General features: G+C 37.5%; 1 protein-coding gene across 1 annotated transcript in view; it reads left to right on the forward strand.

The window, feature by feature from the left end:
* Positions 1–240: 240 nt before the first annotated feature.
* Positions 241–18,676, forward strand: part of LOC122791474 (hemicentin-1-like) — an 810,132-nt gene continuing 791,696 nt past the window's right edge. The window contains exon 1 of the mRNA XM_044059217.1: positions 241–383. Within this exon, the coding sequence (XP_043915152.1) occupies positions 299–383 (85 nt within the window). The 5' untranslated portion in view covers positions 241–298. The remainder of the gene's footprint in view (positions 384–18,676) is intronic.

Genomic DNA, 18,676 nt, shown 5'->3' on the forward strand with positions numbered 1-18,676 from the left:
AACTCAGCATTACTTCTGCCTTTCTTCTTCTTTCTCTCTGTTTAGTTTATGTATAGCTAAGGGGCAAGCATTTTAGCTCACAACTGCAAATCTTTACAGGCTCCAGGTAGGAGTTTACACTTACCTGCAGTCTAGATGCTCTGTTGATGCTTTTCAGTGTGCTGATAATAAAAAGTATGTATTTGTGTATGTGTGTTTTAGTTTTCAATCTTTAACATATTCTGTTTGCATTTCAGCTGTTGAAGATGACGCTCTGGAGAAAGGACAGAAAACCAGAAGTCAGTCTCCAGGCAACCAGATGACAGCGAGTATGCTCCCACTACAGGAGAGAAACAAAGTTGCCTTGTCTAAGAGAGAAACAGAGGATGCTGAGAATATTCCTAGTAAGTGGTGCAAACAGAGCATCTTCTTTTCAAAGTTACTCTGAAATCTACTCTGACAAATAATAGTAATAGTATTTACGTGAGAGGTGAATCATTATTTCAAACAGTCTGAAAAAATGAATATACCTGATTATGAGTGCTGAACATTTGGTCATAATATTGTAGAGTATCCTTTAAATAATTTTTATAAATCAAGTAAAATATGCAGTAGTTAAAAGACATGGGCACATATGTAGTAAATAAAATCATTTTCCTTGTTCTGGTTGGCAGATTTTGTTCTGGCTTCCAGACAAAAATTCTGACACTGAAATTTTACTGACAAGTGGCAGGATGTTCCAAGTCACATAACTCAGATAAACAAGTTATTTCTAACTTTTAAATGTATACTATTCCCTTTTTCTTGTTTTTTCTCTATTCTTAATGTTTACATGGAAGTATTCTTGTAAATATTGTATATTTGTTTGGTTTGATAGTTAGTGATATTAGTTAGTAGTCTTTTGTATTTTTTCTTTTAAAATTTTGTGTTTGTTTTTACTTGTGTATGAAAATAATATAACAATAAAGATTTATTATAGAAGAAAGAATATCTAACCTTTACATACAAAAGATATATGCTTTATTCAATTATTTGTAATATTCCTTACTGTAAAAATAGATGGTCATGAGACAATGCATGAGGCCCCTAAAAGGAAAACAACATTTCACTACAACTACAGATATTATGTACATTTTTCATATTGGGTTGTGTGTGTGCGTGTGTCTGTGTGATTTTCACAAGCCTATCTGATCTAGGAAAGTTGGCAATGTCTTGTTGAACATCACCCTCACTAGAGACACAGTGAAGTGAAACTGGGCAGTGGAATGTAATGTATTCGGATGTCAGAACATTTTAGTGACATCCGTAACAAATGACCAACCAATGCCCTGTACAGACACAATACATTACACTCCACTGCCCGATTTCACGTCACTGTGATGGTTAAGGTACAAGGAGATAGATCTAATAAATTAGGCTGGCACTTTATTTTGAACACTAAAGAAAAATATTGGATTGTTAAATTAGGAGCCCTGTTCTCACCGGGGTTAAATGATCACTTATAAATATGTTTTACATTGTTTATGTGAATTTATTATTGCATGAAATGACTTATGTTAATTAATTATTTTGGAGGAAATGACTCAATAGGAAGTGATGCTTTCACTGTTATATATTCATTTTGGTGTCATAGCATGTCTATTCACTGAGGAAGGCAAGTATGCCGAAACCGGTATGATATTATGTAAAGATTAAACTACCTATGTAACAACACTTTGGTGTTGGCTCTTTTGTTTCAATTTGGAGTGTTTTGGCCAGTTGCACCTGCCGTACTTGCGGAGGTCTCTGTCTTGGTACTAGTTGCTGTACCTCACTGTTGGCCGATGTGTTGTGTATTTTCTGTGTCTTTGGCAGATTGCATACAGCCTACTATGTTTGGAATGCCCTCCTTTGAAGTCTTTCACTCTGCTCATCATATTTTCTCACCAGCAGGGTAGGATATGGTCGATTTATTCCTCGGTGCAATTTACAGGGCAATTTGGTTTTCCTGGGTTGCTGGCCCCCATTTTTCGGATCAAGAGTAACACTTTTTTCTCTCAAACTATCATTTCTATCACATTTATGGTAATTTATGCATCATCTTTTTGAATTCAGTAACTTTGCAAATATATAGGATGGCATATTTATCATCGGCAGGGAGCGTGATGTCTGTATAATGTTTTGGTGAATGCTGGGCATGTTATGTTAAACTAGAATCACGGAAGATGCTGCAGGATGACTCGTCTTATTATTAGTGAACACTGCCATACTTTATATCTTTGAGCAATGTTTTTGAGATAAGAAGCCCTATTCTGATCTACAGATTGGAATAATTTTAATTTTTTGGATATAATTTTGCATGTTTTCATATCTTCAAGAATACGATCAACCCTTCTGATGGCCATATTATATTCTAACCAACCCTTCAGTGGATGATTATGTGATTCAAATGTGATGATGGCCACCATTTTTTCTGGTTTGGGACTACGAAATGTCCACATCTTTTTGGGATTTGGACTACATCTATTATAAAACATCCCATACTTTTGGATCTTGCAACCCTATACCTTTATAGGAGAGCATATTTTGGGCATTGCAACTGGTTTTCAGCACGGAACGATACTGCTTTCCAATTTATGGTGGCATAATACTTCAGTGGATGTTACAGAGTGTTTTGTTTCACTTTTGGTGATAGTTGTCATACTATCTCATTGACAGTGACTTTGTTTCTCATTAATAACTGTTTTTGGTTTCATATATTAGAATTCTTCTATTTTTTGGGACACAATTACTCTGGATGCTTAGGTGCATGTAAGGACACAGTCAACTCAGAGAGTAAGGGCCGTTACATCTTCCATTTAGGAGCTGTGTCTGTTTTTGGACATTATCCACCGTATCATTTAGATTTCGGCTTACAATTGTTTTTTACTAGGCCGGCCTTGTGATTGTGATAACATGATCTTCTATATGCTGGTTGAACTATGTGTTATTTATTTCAGCACTCTGTTTTTTTGTGTGGAACCAGCTCTATGCATTGGGTTGGTGGCATACAAAGAATATTGCTACCCTACTGACCATTAGTGGAACATCTTGAACATTAACTGGACTCTCTGGTTATATTGGATATAATATGTTTTTTGTGAGCTCAGTATATTTTATAGGGGAGGTTTTTGGGTTTTATTAGTGCAATCTTATTGCAAGCATGATCGGACTTCTTGGACTACATGTTTTTTGGCCTTTGGGGATTCAGCAACATCTTTTTTAGCTGTGTATGGGGATGCATTGTAACTACAAACTTTGGTTTGTGGAGCTGAGCAGGCCCTGTATGTATATGTATTGTGTTCAACAGTATTGGATATGTTTTTAATTTCTTGGCCAATTATTTTCCATTTCTCAATGTCTTTTGGATACTAATTTAGTAATCTAATCCCTTGTGAATTTGCATATTAGTAGGAAGTGAGATTTCACATAATAATATATTTACATCATATTATACCACTTATTATTAGGGCTAATTTTACACACTTTGAGGGATATATGTTCTCTCACGATTGACACTTATTTAGGCCATAGGGTCCTTTAATAACTTTTCTTTTTGGATCAGGCTACACTTTTATGTTGTGCTCTTGCTTATTGTATATTTTCCAAGGTTGGACCAGGCTATGCTAGGTGTCAATAATTTTGAATCCTAATTATTTGGGGCTGGATATATATCCAAATTACTACCAATGGGATGTTTGTCTATTGATTAGGGATCTTTGGGCTCACATATGTAGTATTGGCAGGTTGTCTACATAATTTTGGTGATTTATTTTTTATTAGTCACTGATATTCTCATTGATCACTGCTGTCTTTAGATTCTCTCTTATCAGTGGTCATCATATGCTGCTTCTGCCAGAGACAGACTTTGGATTATTACTTACACTGATCTTGAGGTGCACAGACGTGGGGTACCATTGTGGGATTATTTACCAGGTGAACTTGTGATTGTGAAGCTTATGGTTATGGATCTGTATCCAATTTTACAAGGCCTGTGTGCCGACAAGAATTATATTGAGATATTTCGATCATCTTGCCAGGATGTAAATAATTTGGATACTGACAGTAGGGATCCAGTTGACGGCTGCAATCAATTGTTTTTGAACCTAGGGAAAGGTATGAAAATCCTACGTACCAATGTCTAGCACCTCAAGCTATTTAAAGCTTATCTTAACAAAAACATCACCCCCAGGGGATTAATGGTGAAAAATGCAGCCTTTGGATGGCAGGATAAATGATGCACTGACAAGGGATTGGTGTGAAGCTCAACAGAAAACATCTTCATCTTTTGTTCAAATTTTAGCAAATTACTGAGGGTATGATTGATGATAATGTTGGTGAAGTCAAATTACTTTGCGACAATTTGAAAAAATATGAGGGCCTACCTGCCTATACTAATTGCCTTAATAGACTGACCAAGGACCTATTGGCCTTTGAGAAACAAATCAAAGATAAGAAAATACGTAAATTTAACAGAGACATCTCAGACTACCCACAGGAGTAAGCCTTTTGAGCACCAAAGGAATGTCAAATTCTCTGATGGGGGGATTTTACTAGCACCCATCCCAGGAGGAAAAGACCTAGCTCTATCCTTAAAAAGATGACCACCCGGTTAAGTAGTACCTTGGGGGATGAGTCATCAGCCACTGACACAGATAATCTCAATCCTCAGGCCTCACCAACACCTATGAAACAAAGGAACATCGTCCACTCTATAGAGTTAGCGGGCATAGGGTTGGGAGGAAACACAAACGCAAGTACAATAGAGGGACTTCTTCAAATGTTGTTGACACAATAGAATATGATTGTAGCATTCATAAAATCTCCTCTGTTGAGTTAACTGATGACCAAAAGAAATTGCTTAATAAAGGTCATAACTTATGTCCTAGTTTTTTTCATTGATGAAAATATCATGGCAAATGATGTTCTTGACTTTTGTTGCAGATTAAACCTTAAAATGTTTTTTGGTTCCAGGGAATCCTTTCAAAGATGTACAGAATTTAGGTTTGTCAAATCAGGATTTGTGCCTCCCATGAACAGATTTATTGGTGTCTTTCAGCAGGCATTTTTCAAAGCTCTCCATTTACTGAACTAAAAAAAAATGCTAATATTGTAATCACTCCTGCAGATAAGGGTGGGGCTGTTGTTATAATGAATGCAGATTACTATCTGGCAGAGGGAAATGGCTAGTTGTCCAACCCTCAGCACTATATGCACATGCTCATCGACCCTACACCAAATTTTAAGAAGGAGATAGACTCATTTTTGAACTGAGCAATTGAGGAAGCTATTATTCAGGAGTCTATGTTGCTCCAACTTAGGTGAATGATCCACAAAGACAAATGTCATATATTTTGCCAAAAATACACAAATGTTTGGATAAACCACCGGGAAGGCCTATTGTATCTGGCACAGGATCTTTGACAGAACCACTTTCTGATTTTTTGACACACTATCTTAAACCTCTATTAAAATATGTGCGTGCACGCATCCAGAACACCAATGAATTCCTCAGAATTATATTAGATACACAACTGGAACCAACATGGTTACTGTGTACACTGGATGTCAAGGCACTCTATACTAACATTCCCCATTGGGCAGGGTTATTGGCACTCTAATATTGGTTGGAGAGGGCCAATCTTTATTCGCCTGGCTTTAACACCTTATTACTTTGTATGGCTGAACATGTGCTATCTAAGAATGCTTTTTATTTCAATGGGGAATGTTATCGGCAAACCAAAGGCACAGCAACGGGGGCTTCATTTGCCCCAATTTATGCTGATATGTTTATGGGGTACCTTGAGGAACATCTAATATATGACATCACACATAACATTTACATCAATGAGATGGACATCTGGAGGAGGTACCTTGATGACTGTTGGTTGGTGTGGCGTGCTGACCAACAGTATCTGGCAGAATTTGTTCAATACTTAAATGAAAATAAATGGGGTATTGAATTCACACTGAACTGTGACATGCATTGTATTAATTTTTTGGATGTCATGGTGACTAAACAACAGGATGGCTCTCTTGCCATCAAGGTGTACAGGAAATATCCCCAGTATAACAACTTGCTATATGCCACCAGTCTGCACCCACACCATACCATATGCAATATTCTAACGTCTCAGTTCCTGCATATTAAGAGGATATGTTTTGAACAGGATGAATTTGTGGACTCTTAAAAAGACATGATACATAGGTTCCAGGTCAGGGGCTATCGACAACGGGATATACAATCTGCTAGTCAGTGGGCATCTTCTCAGGACAGGTCTCAGTTACTTACATACAAAGATAGGACTCGTAGGGGAATTGCAACAATTTGATTATAACAATGTATGGTCGTAATATTAACCTCATTAGGGAAGTTGTGTCCAAGCATTGGAATATCTTAATGGCCAATGAAGAACTAAACCAGGCAAGAAGAAAGAGATAACTGGGAACATATTTGGGGAGTGTAATGGATTTAAAATTTTCCTACAGAATATTCATGCTAGAAATATTGGTGGAAAAATGGTTATAACTAAGGAAATGGTTCTTCTGATCTGGGACATAGGATATGATTTGCCTCAACATAGTAAGGCCTAATTAAGTTGAATTCTACTAGCTACCAAAAAAAAGTAATTTCTAGAAATTGGAATTCAAAATCTAAACCAACTTTATTTGAAGTACTGAATATTGTAAAAGAGATAAAAGAACTGTAAATGAGATCTTTAATAAAGGGAATTGGTAAAGTACATAGATATAAATGGAATACATGAGAAAAATACATGCAGAATAATATTCAAGATGAAGAATAAAGTTTAAGGGAAGGCAGGACTTGAGCAACTTATGTAATATTAGACTGAATGACAGTTGTTATTAAAGAAAGAAATATATAAATATATATATATATATATATATATATATATATATATATATATATATATACACACATAATATATATATACACATATATATATATATATATATATATATATATATATACATATATATATATGTATATAATATATATATATCTGGGTCTACTGCTCTACATCGAAAATGCACTTCTTCGAAATAGAGCAGTAGCCCCTACATTTCAGCGAAAGTCCACTTAAACGAAAGTGCACTTTTGCTGAAGTCTAGTTCCCCGGGCTACCCAAAAAAAAAAAAAAAAAAAAAAAAAACACTAAAACAGGTTTTTGTAGGGGGGCAAGCCCCCCTGCCCCCCCACAACCCCCTAATTAAATATATCAACTCCAAGATCGCACTACAGTGGGAAAAAGGGAATATTCCCATTCAGCACTGTAGTGTGACTGCCAAAGTCAATCTTCGAAGTTTCACTACTTTGAACAAGTGGACTTAGTGAGGTGGGGTTTGAAGTAGGGAAACTTCAAACAGATTGACAGATCCCATATATATATATATATATATATATATATATATAAATATAATATACTATATATATATATATATATATATATATATATATATATATATATATACATACTATATATATCATCATCTTTCGGCTGTTCCCATTAGGGATCGCCACAGCGGATCAACTGCTTCCATTTCTTCCTGTCCTCTGCATCTTGCTCTGTCACACCAACCACCTGCATGTCCTCTCTCACCGCATCCATAAACCTTATCTTAGGCCTTCCTCTTTTCTGGTTACATGGTAGCTTCATCCTTAGCATCCTTTTCCCAATATACTCAGCATGCCTCCTCAGCACATGTCCAAACCAACGTAATCTTGCCTCTCTGGCCTTGTCTCCAAACCTTCCAATCTGGGCTGACCCTCTAATATACTTATTCCTAATCACGTCCACCCTCGTCACACCCAGTGCAAATCTTAACATTTTTAACTCTGCCACATCCAGCTCTAACTCCTGCCTTTTTGTCAGTGCTGCTGTCTCCAACCCATATAACATATCTGGTCTCACTACCCTCTTGTAGACCTTCCCTTTCACTCTTACTGGTGCTTGTCTGTAACAAATCACTCCTGACACTCTTCTCCACCCACGCCATCCTAGCTGTACTCTCTTCTTCATCTCTCTTCCACACTCATCATTACTCTCAACTATTGATCCCAAGTATTTAAACTCACCCACCTTCGCCACCTCTACTCATTGCATCCTCATCATTCCTCTATCCTCCCCCTCATTCAAATACATATATTCTGTCTTAGTCCTGCTGACCTTCATTCCTCTTCTCTCTAGAGCACATCTCCATCTCTCCAGGGTCTCCTCCACCTCTTCCCTACTCTCACTACAGATCACAATGTCATCTGCAAACATCATAGTCCACAGGGACTCCTGCCTGATCTCGTCTGTCAACCTATCCAACACCATTGCAAATAAGAAAGGGCTCAGAGCTGATCCTTGATGTAATCCCACCTCCACCTTAAACGCATCCGTCACTCCCACCACAGACCTCATCGCTGTCACACTACCCTCATACATATCCTGTACCACTCTTACATACTTCTCTGACACCCCCAACTTCCTCATAGAATACCACAACTCCTCTCTAGGCACCCTGTCATATGCTTTCTCTAAGTCTACAAAAACATAACGCAACTCCTTCTGACCTTCTCTGTACTTCTCCATCAACACTCTCAGAGCAAACATCGCATCTGTAGTGCTCCTTCCCGGCATGAAACCATACTGCTAATCACTAATCATCACATCCCTTCTTAACCTAGCTTCCACTACTCTTTCCCATAACTTCATGCTGTGACTGATCAATTTAATCCCTCTGTAGTTACTACAGCTCTGCACATCTCCCTTATTCTTGAAAATCGGTACCAAAACACGTTCTCTCCATTCCTCAGGCATCCTCTCACTTTCCAAAATTTCATTAAACAATCTGGTTAAAAACTCCACTGCCATTTCACCTAAACACCTCCATGCTTCCACAGGTATGTCATCTGGACCAACAGCCTTTCCATTCTTCATCCTCTTCATAGCTATACTTACTTCCTCCTTGCTAATCCATTGCAGTTCATGATTCACTATCCCCACATCATCCAACCTTCTCTCCCTCTCATTCTCTTTATTCATCAACCCCTCAAAGTACTCTTTCCATCTGCTCAACACACACTCCTCACTTGTAAGTATGTTTCCCTCATTATCCTTTATCACCTTTACCTGCTGCACATCTTTCTTAACTCGGTCCCTCTGTCTAGCCAGTCGGTACAGGTCCTTTTCTCCCTCCTTAGTGTCCAACCTTACATACAACTATTCATATACTTTATCCTTAGCCTTCACCACCTCTCTCTTTGCCATGCACCTCATATCTTTATACTCCTGTCTACTTTCTTCATCTCTCTGACAATCCCACGTCTTTTTTGCCAACCTCTTTCTCTGTATACTCTCCTGTACTTCCTCATTCCACCACCATGTCTCCTTGTCGTCCTTCCTCTGTCCAGATGTCATACCAAGCACCTTTCTAGCCGTCTCCCTTACTAGCTCTGCTGTAGTTACCCAGCAATTTGGTAACTCTTCACTGCTACCCAGTGCTTGTCTTAACTCTTCCCAGACTCCACCTCACAATTACCCTTTTTCAATTTCCACCATTTGATCCTTGGTACTGCCCTTACACTCCTCCTCCTCTCCTTGATCACCAACGTCATCTTACAAACCATCATCCTATGCTGTCTAACAACACTTTCCCCAGTCACCACTTTACAGTCTCCAATCTCCTTCAAACTAGCCCTCCTACATAAGATATAATCCACCTGTGTGCATCTTCCTCCACTCTTGTATATCACCCTATGCTCCTCCCTCTTTTTAAGATACGTATTCACCACAGCCATGTCCATCCTTTTCACAAAATCCACTACCATCTGACCTTCTGCATTCCTTTGTTTAACAACATACCTACCCATCACTTCCTCATCCCCTCTGTTCCCTTCACCAACATGCCCATTGAAATCTGCTCCAGTCACCACTCTCTCACCCTTGAGTACAGTCATCACGACTTCATCCAACTCATTCCAAAATGTTTCTTTCTCGTCCATCGCACACCCAACTTGTGGAGCATATGCACTAACAACATTCATCATTACACCACCAATTTCCAGCTTCATAAACATCACTCTATCCGACACTCTTTTCACCTCCAAAACACTTAGCATACTGTTCCTTCAGGATAACTCCTATGCCATTTCTCCTCCCATCCACACCATGATAAAACAATTTGAATCCACCTCTGATGCACTGAGGCTTACTCCCCTTCCATCTGGTCTCTTGTACACACAATATACCAACCTTCCTTCTGTCCATCATATCGGCTAGCTCTCTCGCTATACCAGTCCAACTGCAAACATTCAAAGTTCCGACCCTCACTACCACAGTCCTAGCCTTTCTCCGCTCTTCCTGCCATTGGCCATGCCTTCCACCTCCTCTCCTCCTCCGGCCAACAGTAGCCCAATTTCTGCCAGCACCCTGTTGGCTAACATTACTGGTGGCGGTTGTTGTTAACCCGGGCCTCAACTGTATGTATATCTCTTCTGGTGTCTGCATGAATAATTTGGCCAAGTTTTACGTCGGATGCCCTTCCTGATACAACCCTCCCTATTTATCCAGGCTTGGGACTGGCACAAAGAAATGCACTGGTTTGTGCATCCCCAGTGGCTGGGTTTCATACTATATATGTATATACATTATATGGGTCCCTATCAGATTATCAAAGTTTCAAAACTTTGAAAGTCATATGGTCGGGACCATATGATCGAAGTTTTGATACTTCAAACTTTTTAAATGCAGTACAGTGCAGAAAAAGAAGTTTGCCTTTTTTCTGCAAAGTATTGCGATCTCGGAGTTGGTATATTTAATTAGCAAGGGGTGTGGGGGGGTGCAAACCCCCCCTGCAAAATTGTTAAAAATAGAATGTTCTATTTTTTATTTTTTTAATGTTGGAAGTTCCAAAACTTCGATCATATGGTCTCGGCCATATGAATTCCGAAGTTCTAGAACTTTGATAATGTTATCCACAACGCTTCATCAGACAAAACTAAGCACAACTCTTAAGCTTATATAACAGAGTTCAAAGCAAGTAAAACAATTATCCAATTAGCTACACAGGAAATAAAGATTTTAAAGGCATAATGCTTTAAAATGCAAGTCACTGTTGTTTCATTTAGTAATACTTGCATGCAATATATATTTATTAAATGTTCATGCATACAAGAAACATAAAATCATTATAAAAAATCAGTTTAAAAATATATAAAAAGCTCCTGTATAACCTAAAATTATGAACTACACTGTGTAAATGTTAATTGTGTAATCCCAATATATCAAATAAAACTGAGTGTATTGCAAGTCCCTACAGCAACTGAAAAAGGGTGTGACTGGTAAACCAGCAAGCTCTTGGTTGCAAGATATGACAACTTGTTCCAGAGATACCATATGAATGTAGAACTATGGAACGGATGTAAACCTAACTGAAGACCTAACAGGATCTAACAAAAAATCTAACAAAATAAGTAAATGTAAATGTATAAGAAAACAGAACAACTAATAAAATAGTGATGGCAGTCACTGAAACAAAATCAAATTATGTAGGCTTGTGTCTACACTTCCTAGAAGCAAGATGTGGCTTAATCGATACATGCTCATTCATACCCCTCCCCCTATGGGATGCTAATCTAAATATCCAGTTCATTTCTGCCTCTTCTGTGCGGTTAACTATGTTTCCCAAACGGATATTCTCATGTTCAACATGTAGAACCTGAAACTGGAAAGTATGTTCAGGTCCTTCATGAAGCATGTGCTTGGCCAGTGCACTATATTCCTGTCCACGTGTATAGCAATAGAAATGATCCCTTATCCTCTCACGCAATGTTCTATTGGTTTTACCCACATAGAAATGAAAGCAAACTATGCAATGAGCAACATAAACTACATTATTATTATTATACATTATTTTCCAGGACAATCTCCATGAGAAGACACAAAAGATCTACTTTCTTCTCATCTGCCTCCTTTTCTCCAAGCATGAGCTGTTTGATGTACCCAACTCCTGCATCATTAGGAAAATGTCCTGGAAAATAATGTATTTATATTCAATGATGTATGTTATAGGCAAACGAAAGGGGTAGCGATGGGCACTAGTTGTGCCAATAGCTATGCTAATCTTGTGATGGTTGCATTTGAACAGATTTATATTACACAAAACTCACATATATTCTTCTATAGAAGGTTTGTAGATGATTTATTCCTTCTATGGAAAGGTAGTGATAGTTCTCTATGTGAGTTTTTTGACAAACTGAACAATTTGGGTTCTTTTTTAAAATTTACTATGGAATACTCTGTAGACCAAATACATTTTTTAGACACCACCATCTTTAAGTCTGGTTGTACATTCTCTACCAAGGTATATCGCAAACCCTGTTACAGGCCTGCTTATTTGCATCGCCACAGTATGCATAACCCCAAGATATTCCCCAACGTCATTAAAGGACAAGCCATGAGGTCTTTGAGACTATCATGTCTCGATTCACATTTTCAACAGGAATTGCATGTATTAGAGAAAGGTTTCCAACAGCGGGGATACAAAATTGAGGAAATCTCAAGGGCATATCATAGTATTGATGGTTTAAGGACTACCCGGGCTAAACCATATTTTTCCAGAGAAGAAATTGAATCCAGCAGAGTGAGGGGTAATCGAGGGAGCAACAAGGAAGTTATTCCTATTATAATACCATTTAGCCATAATAGGCATGTAGTGCAGAAAGCTTTTTCAGATAATTGGAACATTCTAGTAGTTGATGATAAAGTTAAGGATTTGGTTGGGAACCAACCTACCTTTGCCTACAGAAACATGAAGAATTTAAAGCAAATCTTATGTCATGCTAATGCCAGCAATAGTGATAGACAGTTCAAGATGGATAGCTTCACAGCTACTCAGAAATGTGGGAAATGTGTTCAGTGTATCCATATAGATGAGTCACACTACTTCAGGCATCCCGACACTGGACGCCTGTGGGACATCAGATGCAATAGCAACTGCTGCACCAAGAATGTAGTTTATGTTGCTCATTGCATAGTTTGCTTTCATTTCTATGTGGGTAAAACCAATAGAACATTGCGTGAGAGGATAAGGAATCATTTCTATTGCTATACACGTGGACAGGAATATAGTGCACTGGCCAAGCACATGCTTCATGAAGGACCTGAACATACTTTCCAGTTTCAGGTTCTACATGTTGAACATGAGAATATCTGTTTGGGAAACATAGTTAACCGCACAGAAGAGGCAGAAATGAACTGGACATTTAGATTAGCATCCCATAGGGGGAGGGGTATGAATGAGCATGTATCGATTAAGCCACATCTTGCTTCTAGGAAGTGTAGACACAAGCCTACATAATTTGATTTTGTTTCAGTGACTGCCGTCACTATTTTATTAGTTGTTCTGTTTTCTTATACATTTACATTTACTTATTTTGTTAGATTTTTTGTTAGATCCTGTTAGGTCTTCAGTTAGGTTTACATCCGTTCCATAGTTCTACATTCATATGGTGTCTCTGGAACAAGTTGTCATATCTTGCAACCAAGAGCTTGCTGGTTCACCAGTCACACCCTTTTCAGTTGCTGTAGGGACTTGCAATATACTCAGTTTTATTTGATAAATTGGGATTACACAATTAACATTTACACAGTGTAGTTCATAATTTTAGGTTATACAGGAGCTTTTTATATATTTTTAAACTGATTTTTTATAATGATTTTATGTTTCTTGTATGCATGAACATTTAATAAATATATATTGCATGCAAGTATTACTAAATGAAACAACAGTGACTTGCATTTTAAAGCATTATGCCTTTAAAATCTTTATTTCCTGTGTAGCTAATTGGATAATTGTTTTACTTGCTTTGAACTCTCTTATATAAGCTTAAGAGTTGTGCTTAGTTTTGTCTGATGAAGCGGTGTGGATAACATCGCGAAAGCGCTCACTTTTTGTACAATAAAAGTATTTTATGTAAGATCTTTTTGAGCTGCAACTTCTTTTGGATTATATTGCCATTTCTACAGCATTGTGTCTTGCCTTCCTCATTGGGATATATATATATATATAAATAAATAAATTATATATATATATATATATATATATATATATATATATATATATATATATATATATATATATATATATATATATAAATATATATATATATATATATATATATATATATAGATAGATATGGGTCTACTGAAAAAGACCGAAAATCCACTTGTTCAAAAACGAACAGTGAATTCTCTGTTATGCAAAAGTGCACTTAAATGAAAGTGCACTTCCGTGAAGAACAGTTCAACGAACCATTAAGGAACACAGGTGCCGAAGCACACTACAGTGGGGAAAGGGAATTTATGTGTTTCCCCACTGTAGTGCGATCTCAGAGGTGGTATATTTAAATAGGGGGGTGTGGGGGGTACAGTTTTACTGTGTTTTTTATCGGTTTGTTGAACTGATGTTCGCGGAAGTGCACTTTCACTGAAGTGCACTTTTGCATAACCGCGGGTCTACTGTTTATATTCAAAGAAGTGAGTTTTCGAATATATACAGTAGACCCATATATCTATATATATATATATATATATATATATATATATATACATATAAATATATATAATTATAATGTATATATAAATGGAAATGTGTTAATATGGTTTGTTTTCTTTTCTATGAATGCATGTCTGCCTGTGTTTTAAATGATAATTTAATAAAAAGTATTTAAAAAAGAAAATAAAAAAGATGAAACATTTTTCATTTAAAGAAGTAATTAGAGATAAGAAATGTGAGTTTCTTACCGTGGCAATGCAGACATTACAGGCAATGAATACTGGTTCACTAAAAACGTGACAAGTGGTTATCACCAATAAAGCAATTCCTGAGGAAACAGGGTCTAGTGATTCTGACTTTGGCAGAGATAGGGCTTCTTCAACAGTTTCTCCAACTTAGCTGTCTGATTGTGAGGAAAATCTAAATTTTTATCCTCATATGGATGAGTTTTCTTTTAACTATAAATAGGGTGAATGAAGTATTTTTATGAGAAGAACTAAACATTCCCCCTGAGATGAGGAGATACTGTGATATGCTACAAATGGATACACCTCATTCCTCTCCAGTCCCTCCTATATTGCCAGTCCTGGGGGATGTTTTGAATGCTACCATTAATTGTCTTGATATCCAGGTGCCAGTCCATAAAAAAGCAGATAAAGTATGCATAGTATCTCAGGCTAATACATTTATTTTCTCTCACCTTAGATCTGATCCAAAGGCAATTTCAACTGCATCTCTTGCTGGCAACAAGTTGGTCCTTAATGTGTATTTTTTGGTCACAAAGATATCAAGATGTTGGACAGCATAGGTCGGAGAATGTTTTTGTCTTCCACTTTAGCCTTCAGAATTCTAAATTACTAGGTACATATATGGAATTTTATGCTTTATCATATGAACAGTCTGAGGGAACTGGCTTCCAGTCTTCTTACAGAAGAAAACTTGTTTTTTGAACCAAACCATTTCTACCCTGTCCCAGGTATCCAAAAATACTCTGAAGAATGTGTTTGATTGCAGAAATAATGTGTCTAGGCCATCACCACCATTTCAATTTTGAGAAGACATTCTTGGGCACATAACCAGATATTTGAGATGGGGTAAAGTCAGTAATGAGGTATTGTTTGGTACCTTTGGTACCTAAGTCCTCAGAAAGTATGACAAAAGGGGGTAATTGATTCAGGGAGATTCTAAAATGTTTCATGTACCACAGTGCAAATCTTAAATGCCTCCATCCTTCACACACACACACAAAAAAAAAAAAAAAAAAAAAACTAAATATGCAAACCAGTTTTTTTCTGGCAAATACAGTGTTAAAAAGATGTGGCCAGAGGGAAATAAGAAACAGGGGTCATTTCAGAAAAAGGGACAGACCAACAGGACAGAATGACAATGGCAACAATTTCTCCCTCGTTCCATTCCTCAGGCCACTAGCTCTACATATCTGTCCCACAAACTAGTCCTCTACACCCCTTCTCCAGCAGAAGATTGTTTTAGATTCTTGGGTGATAAAAGCAGTGCAGAAGGATTACAGATGGCATTGGATACAAAAACATCCTTTCATGGGAACTTAACCCCACCCTCTGAACCATACAGACTTTCTTCCTCAGGTTCTTTAGTCTTTACACACCCAAGGAATCATAAACAAGTGGCCACAAGTCATATGGGCAAGGCTTCTCTTAAAGAATGTTTCTGGTACCAAAGAAAGAGGCCCTCTGGAGACCAGCACTAGATCAGTCTTTTTCAAATCTATGTGATTGTAGCAAAATTCAAAATATTTTCCTTACAGAAGCTTTTATAACTCATTCCTCCAATGAGTAACTGGGTAATACTTCTCAAGTGTCCAGATTTTCAAAGAATGTCCAAGTTTTTGCCACATATTTTTGGTCTGTACCTCATAAAATTAGTGGTTTGCATGGCAAATCACAGAGGATTGAAGTCACTAAGTAATGGCATACATTTGTTTCAGACTTCATATCCTTCAGAAAATGTTTCCTAACACATCTCGTTATTCTAGCAACTTTCTAAGTTTATAACAGCAATATTTAAAATCTGTCCCTAGTTTGGGCATTTTCTCCCATTGTTTTAGGCTTTGTCCATATTTTTGTGCTAGAAGTTTGACAGGTATGTAAAAGATGCTTATTGGCACATTTCTATCTGAACAGATTTCATGAAGTTTCTAAAGTTGTCTATTACTGGGTCACATTATCAGTTCTGTGCATTACCCTTGGAGCTGTAGATAAAATGCATAGCTCTAGTCAACATTTTTGCTTATTTAGACAGCTTGCTTATCTTTACAGAGTCTTTATCCAGATGTCATTAACTTGCATTGTCTCTTTTGATCTGTCTGGGTGTTCAGATAAGCATTACAACATCTTCCTTGACTCTGTCTCATAGGATTGTGTTTCTGATCTGTGTTTCAGATACTTCTCTTCAAACGAGAAGGTAGATTTTTATATGGAATCTTTTCTCAACTTCTCCAATCAGTCTCAGACTTCTACAACAGAATTTCTCAGGATCCTAGGGTTTATGGCTTCTATGATTCACATGATTCCTATACACAGGTTACACATTAGAAAGATAAAATGGTTTCTAAACAAAAACACATGTACCCAGCATTTGTGTTCTCTGTAGTATCAAGTTACAGGTTTTGGTCTTTATAAAAAGAGAACTGCATTGCTGGAGAGAACATATTCAACCGAATCCAGGTCTCCCCTTCTGTCCTTAGTCACCAACCCAATTTCTCATCACAGGAGCATCAGATTTTCCTTGGGGAATAGTTTTCATGGGGGTAAAGTTACAAGCCCTATTAAGTCTTTCAGACAGAGCAAATCACATCAACATAAAAGAGACGTTGCCTGTAATCCATGCCTTGAAGTTTCTTCATTAGCTGTGTTCCCCAGGAACTCTTCTTGTGATTACACACAACACAACAGTCTTATTGTACATAAACAAGCATAGAGATACAAGGTTGTACCACCTATGCAGGCTGGCTATGAAGGTTTGGGAGTTAGCTATTCAGCATTCCTCAACCCTCCAAACATCTTACGGTCCTTCGGAGCAAAACAGAGTTGCAAACAAGCTGCATAGGACCAGGCCAGATTGTCATGAAAGCAAACTGAATGAGGAAATCTTCCAGGAGCTGATCCTGTTGAGGGGACACCTCAGATAGCTATTGTTGCCTCCTTTCAAGACAAGACAACTAAATAACGTTTGCTACAGGGCTCCTTGCAAGCAAGTCTGGAAAACAGATGAATTTTCAAGCCCTTGGAAGTGAATTTTCCTTTATTCATTTCTAAACTGTCTACTGACCCTCCTTTTGGCTCGGACAACATCAGTTCTCCTTTCATATGAAATGTACCAAGGGCAAATACTACAAGCTTCCTCACAGACTTGCTCTGATCACACAGACTTATTTCATGAGGATGTGCAGTAGGTACTAAAGAAGGCAAGAAAGCCCATGAACAGAAAATCCCATATTGGTAAATGGAAGCAATTTGTGTCTAAGCAATAAACAGACTCATCCAGAATTTTGTACCACTGGTGCTCATATATTTATGTGAGTTGCTTTCTTCTGGTATCTCCTATTCATCAATAAAGATTCAGCTTGTGGCCATTTCAGCATACCTACCCATGGATCATCCTCTTTCTTTTCTGTTTGTGGTAAAATAGTTTCTGAAAGCAGTTTTGCACTTGAGATCTCTTTGTAAATAGGTTGCTACTATTTGGGATCTCAACTTTGTGTTGGTGAAATTGACTATTTCACCATTTGAACCTGACCCTCAAGCTGATTTAAGCTTCTTGACTTGGAAAATTAAACGTTGCTCTGACATCTTCAAGGATATTATCTGAGTTGCAACATCTCATGGTGGACGAACAATATCTGATTTTCCAAAGGGACAGGGTCTGTTTAAGAATAAAATCCTCATTCGTGCCCAGAGTGGTTTCAGAGTTTACTTTAACTCAAGTCATCAGTCGCTCTATTTTCTACCCAAAATTTAAAAAGCAGGTCAACAGGATTCTGCATCTTCTAAACATGCAGTGTTAACTTTTCTAAAAGACTTAGTTTTGTCCATATAGTATCTGGGCTGCTTATTTCCTATCAAGGGGCAAAAAATGG

The sequence above is a fragment of the Protopterus annectens genome, chromosome 17.part0 (genome assembly GCF_019279795.1).
Source record: "Protopterus annectens isolate FY-2018-M chromosome 17.part0, PAN1.0, whole genome shotgun sequence".
Taxonomy (NCBI): Eukaryota; Metazoa; Chordata; order Ceratodontiformes; family Protopteridae; genus Protopterus; species Protopterus annectens.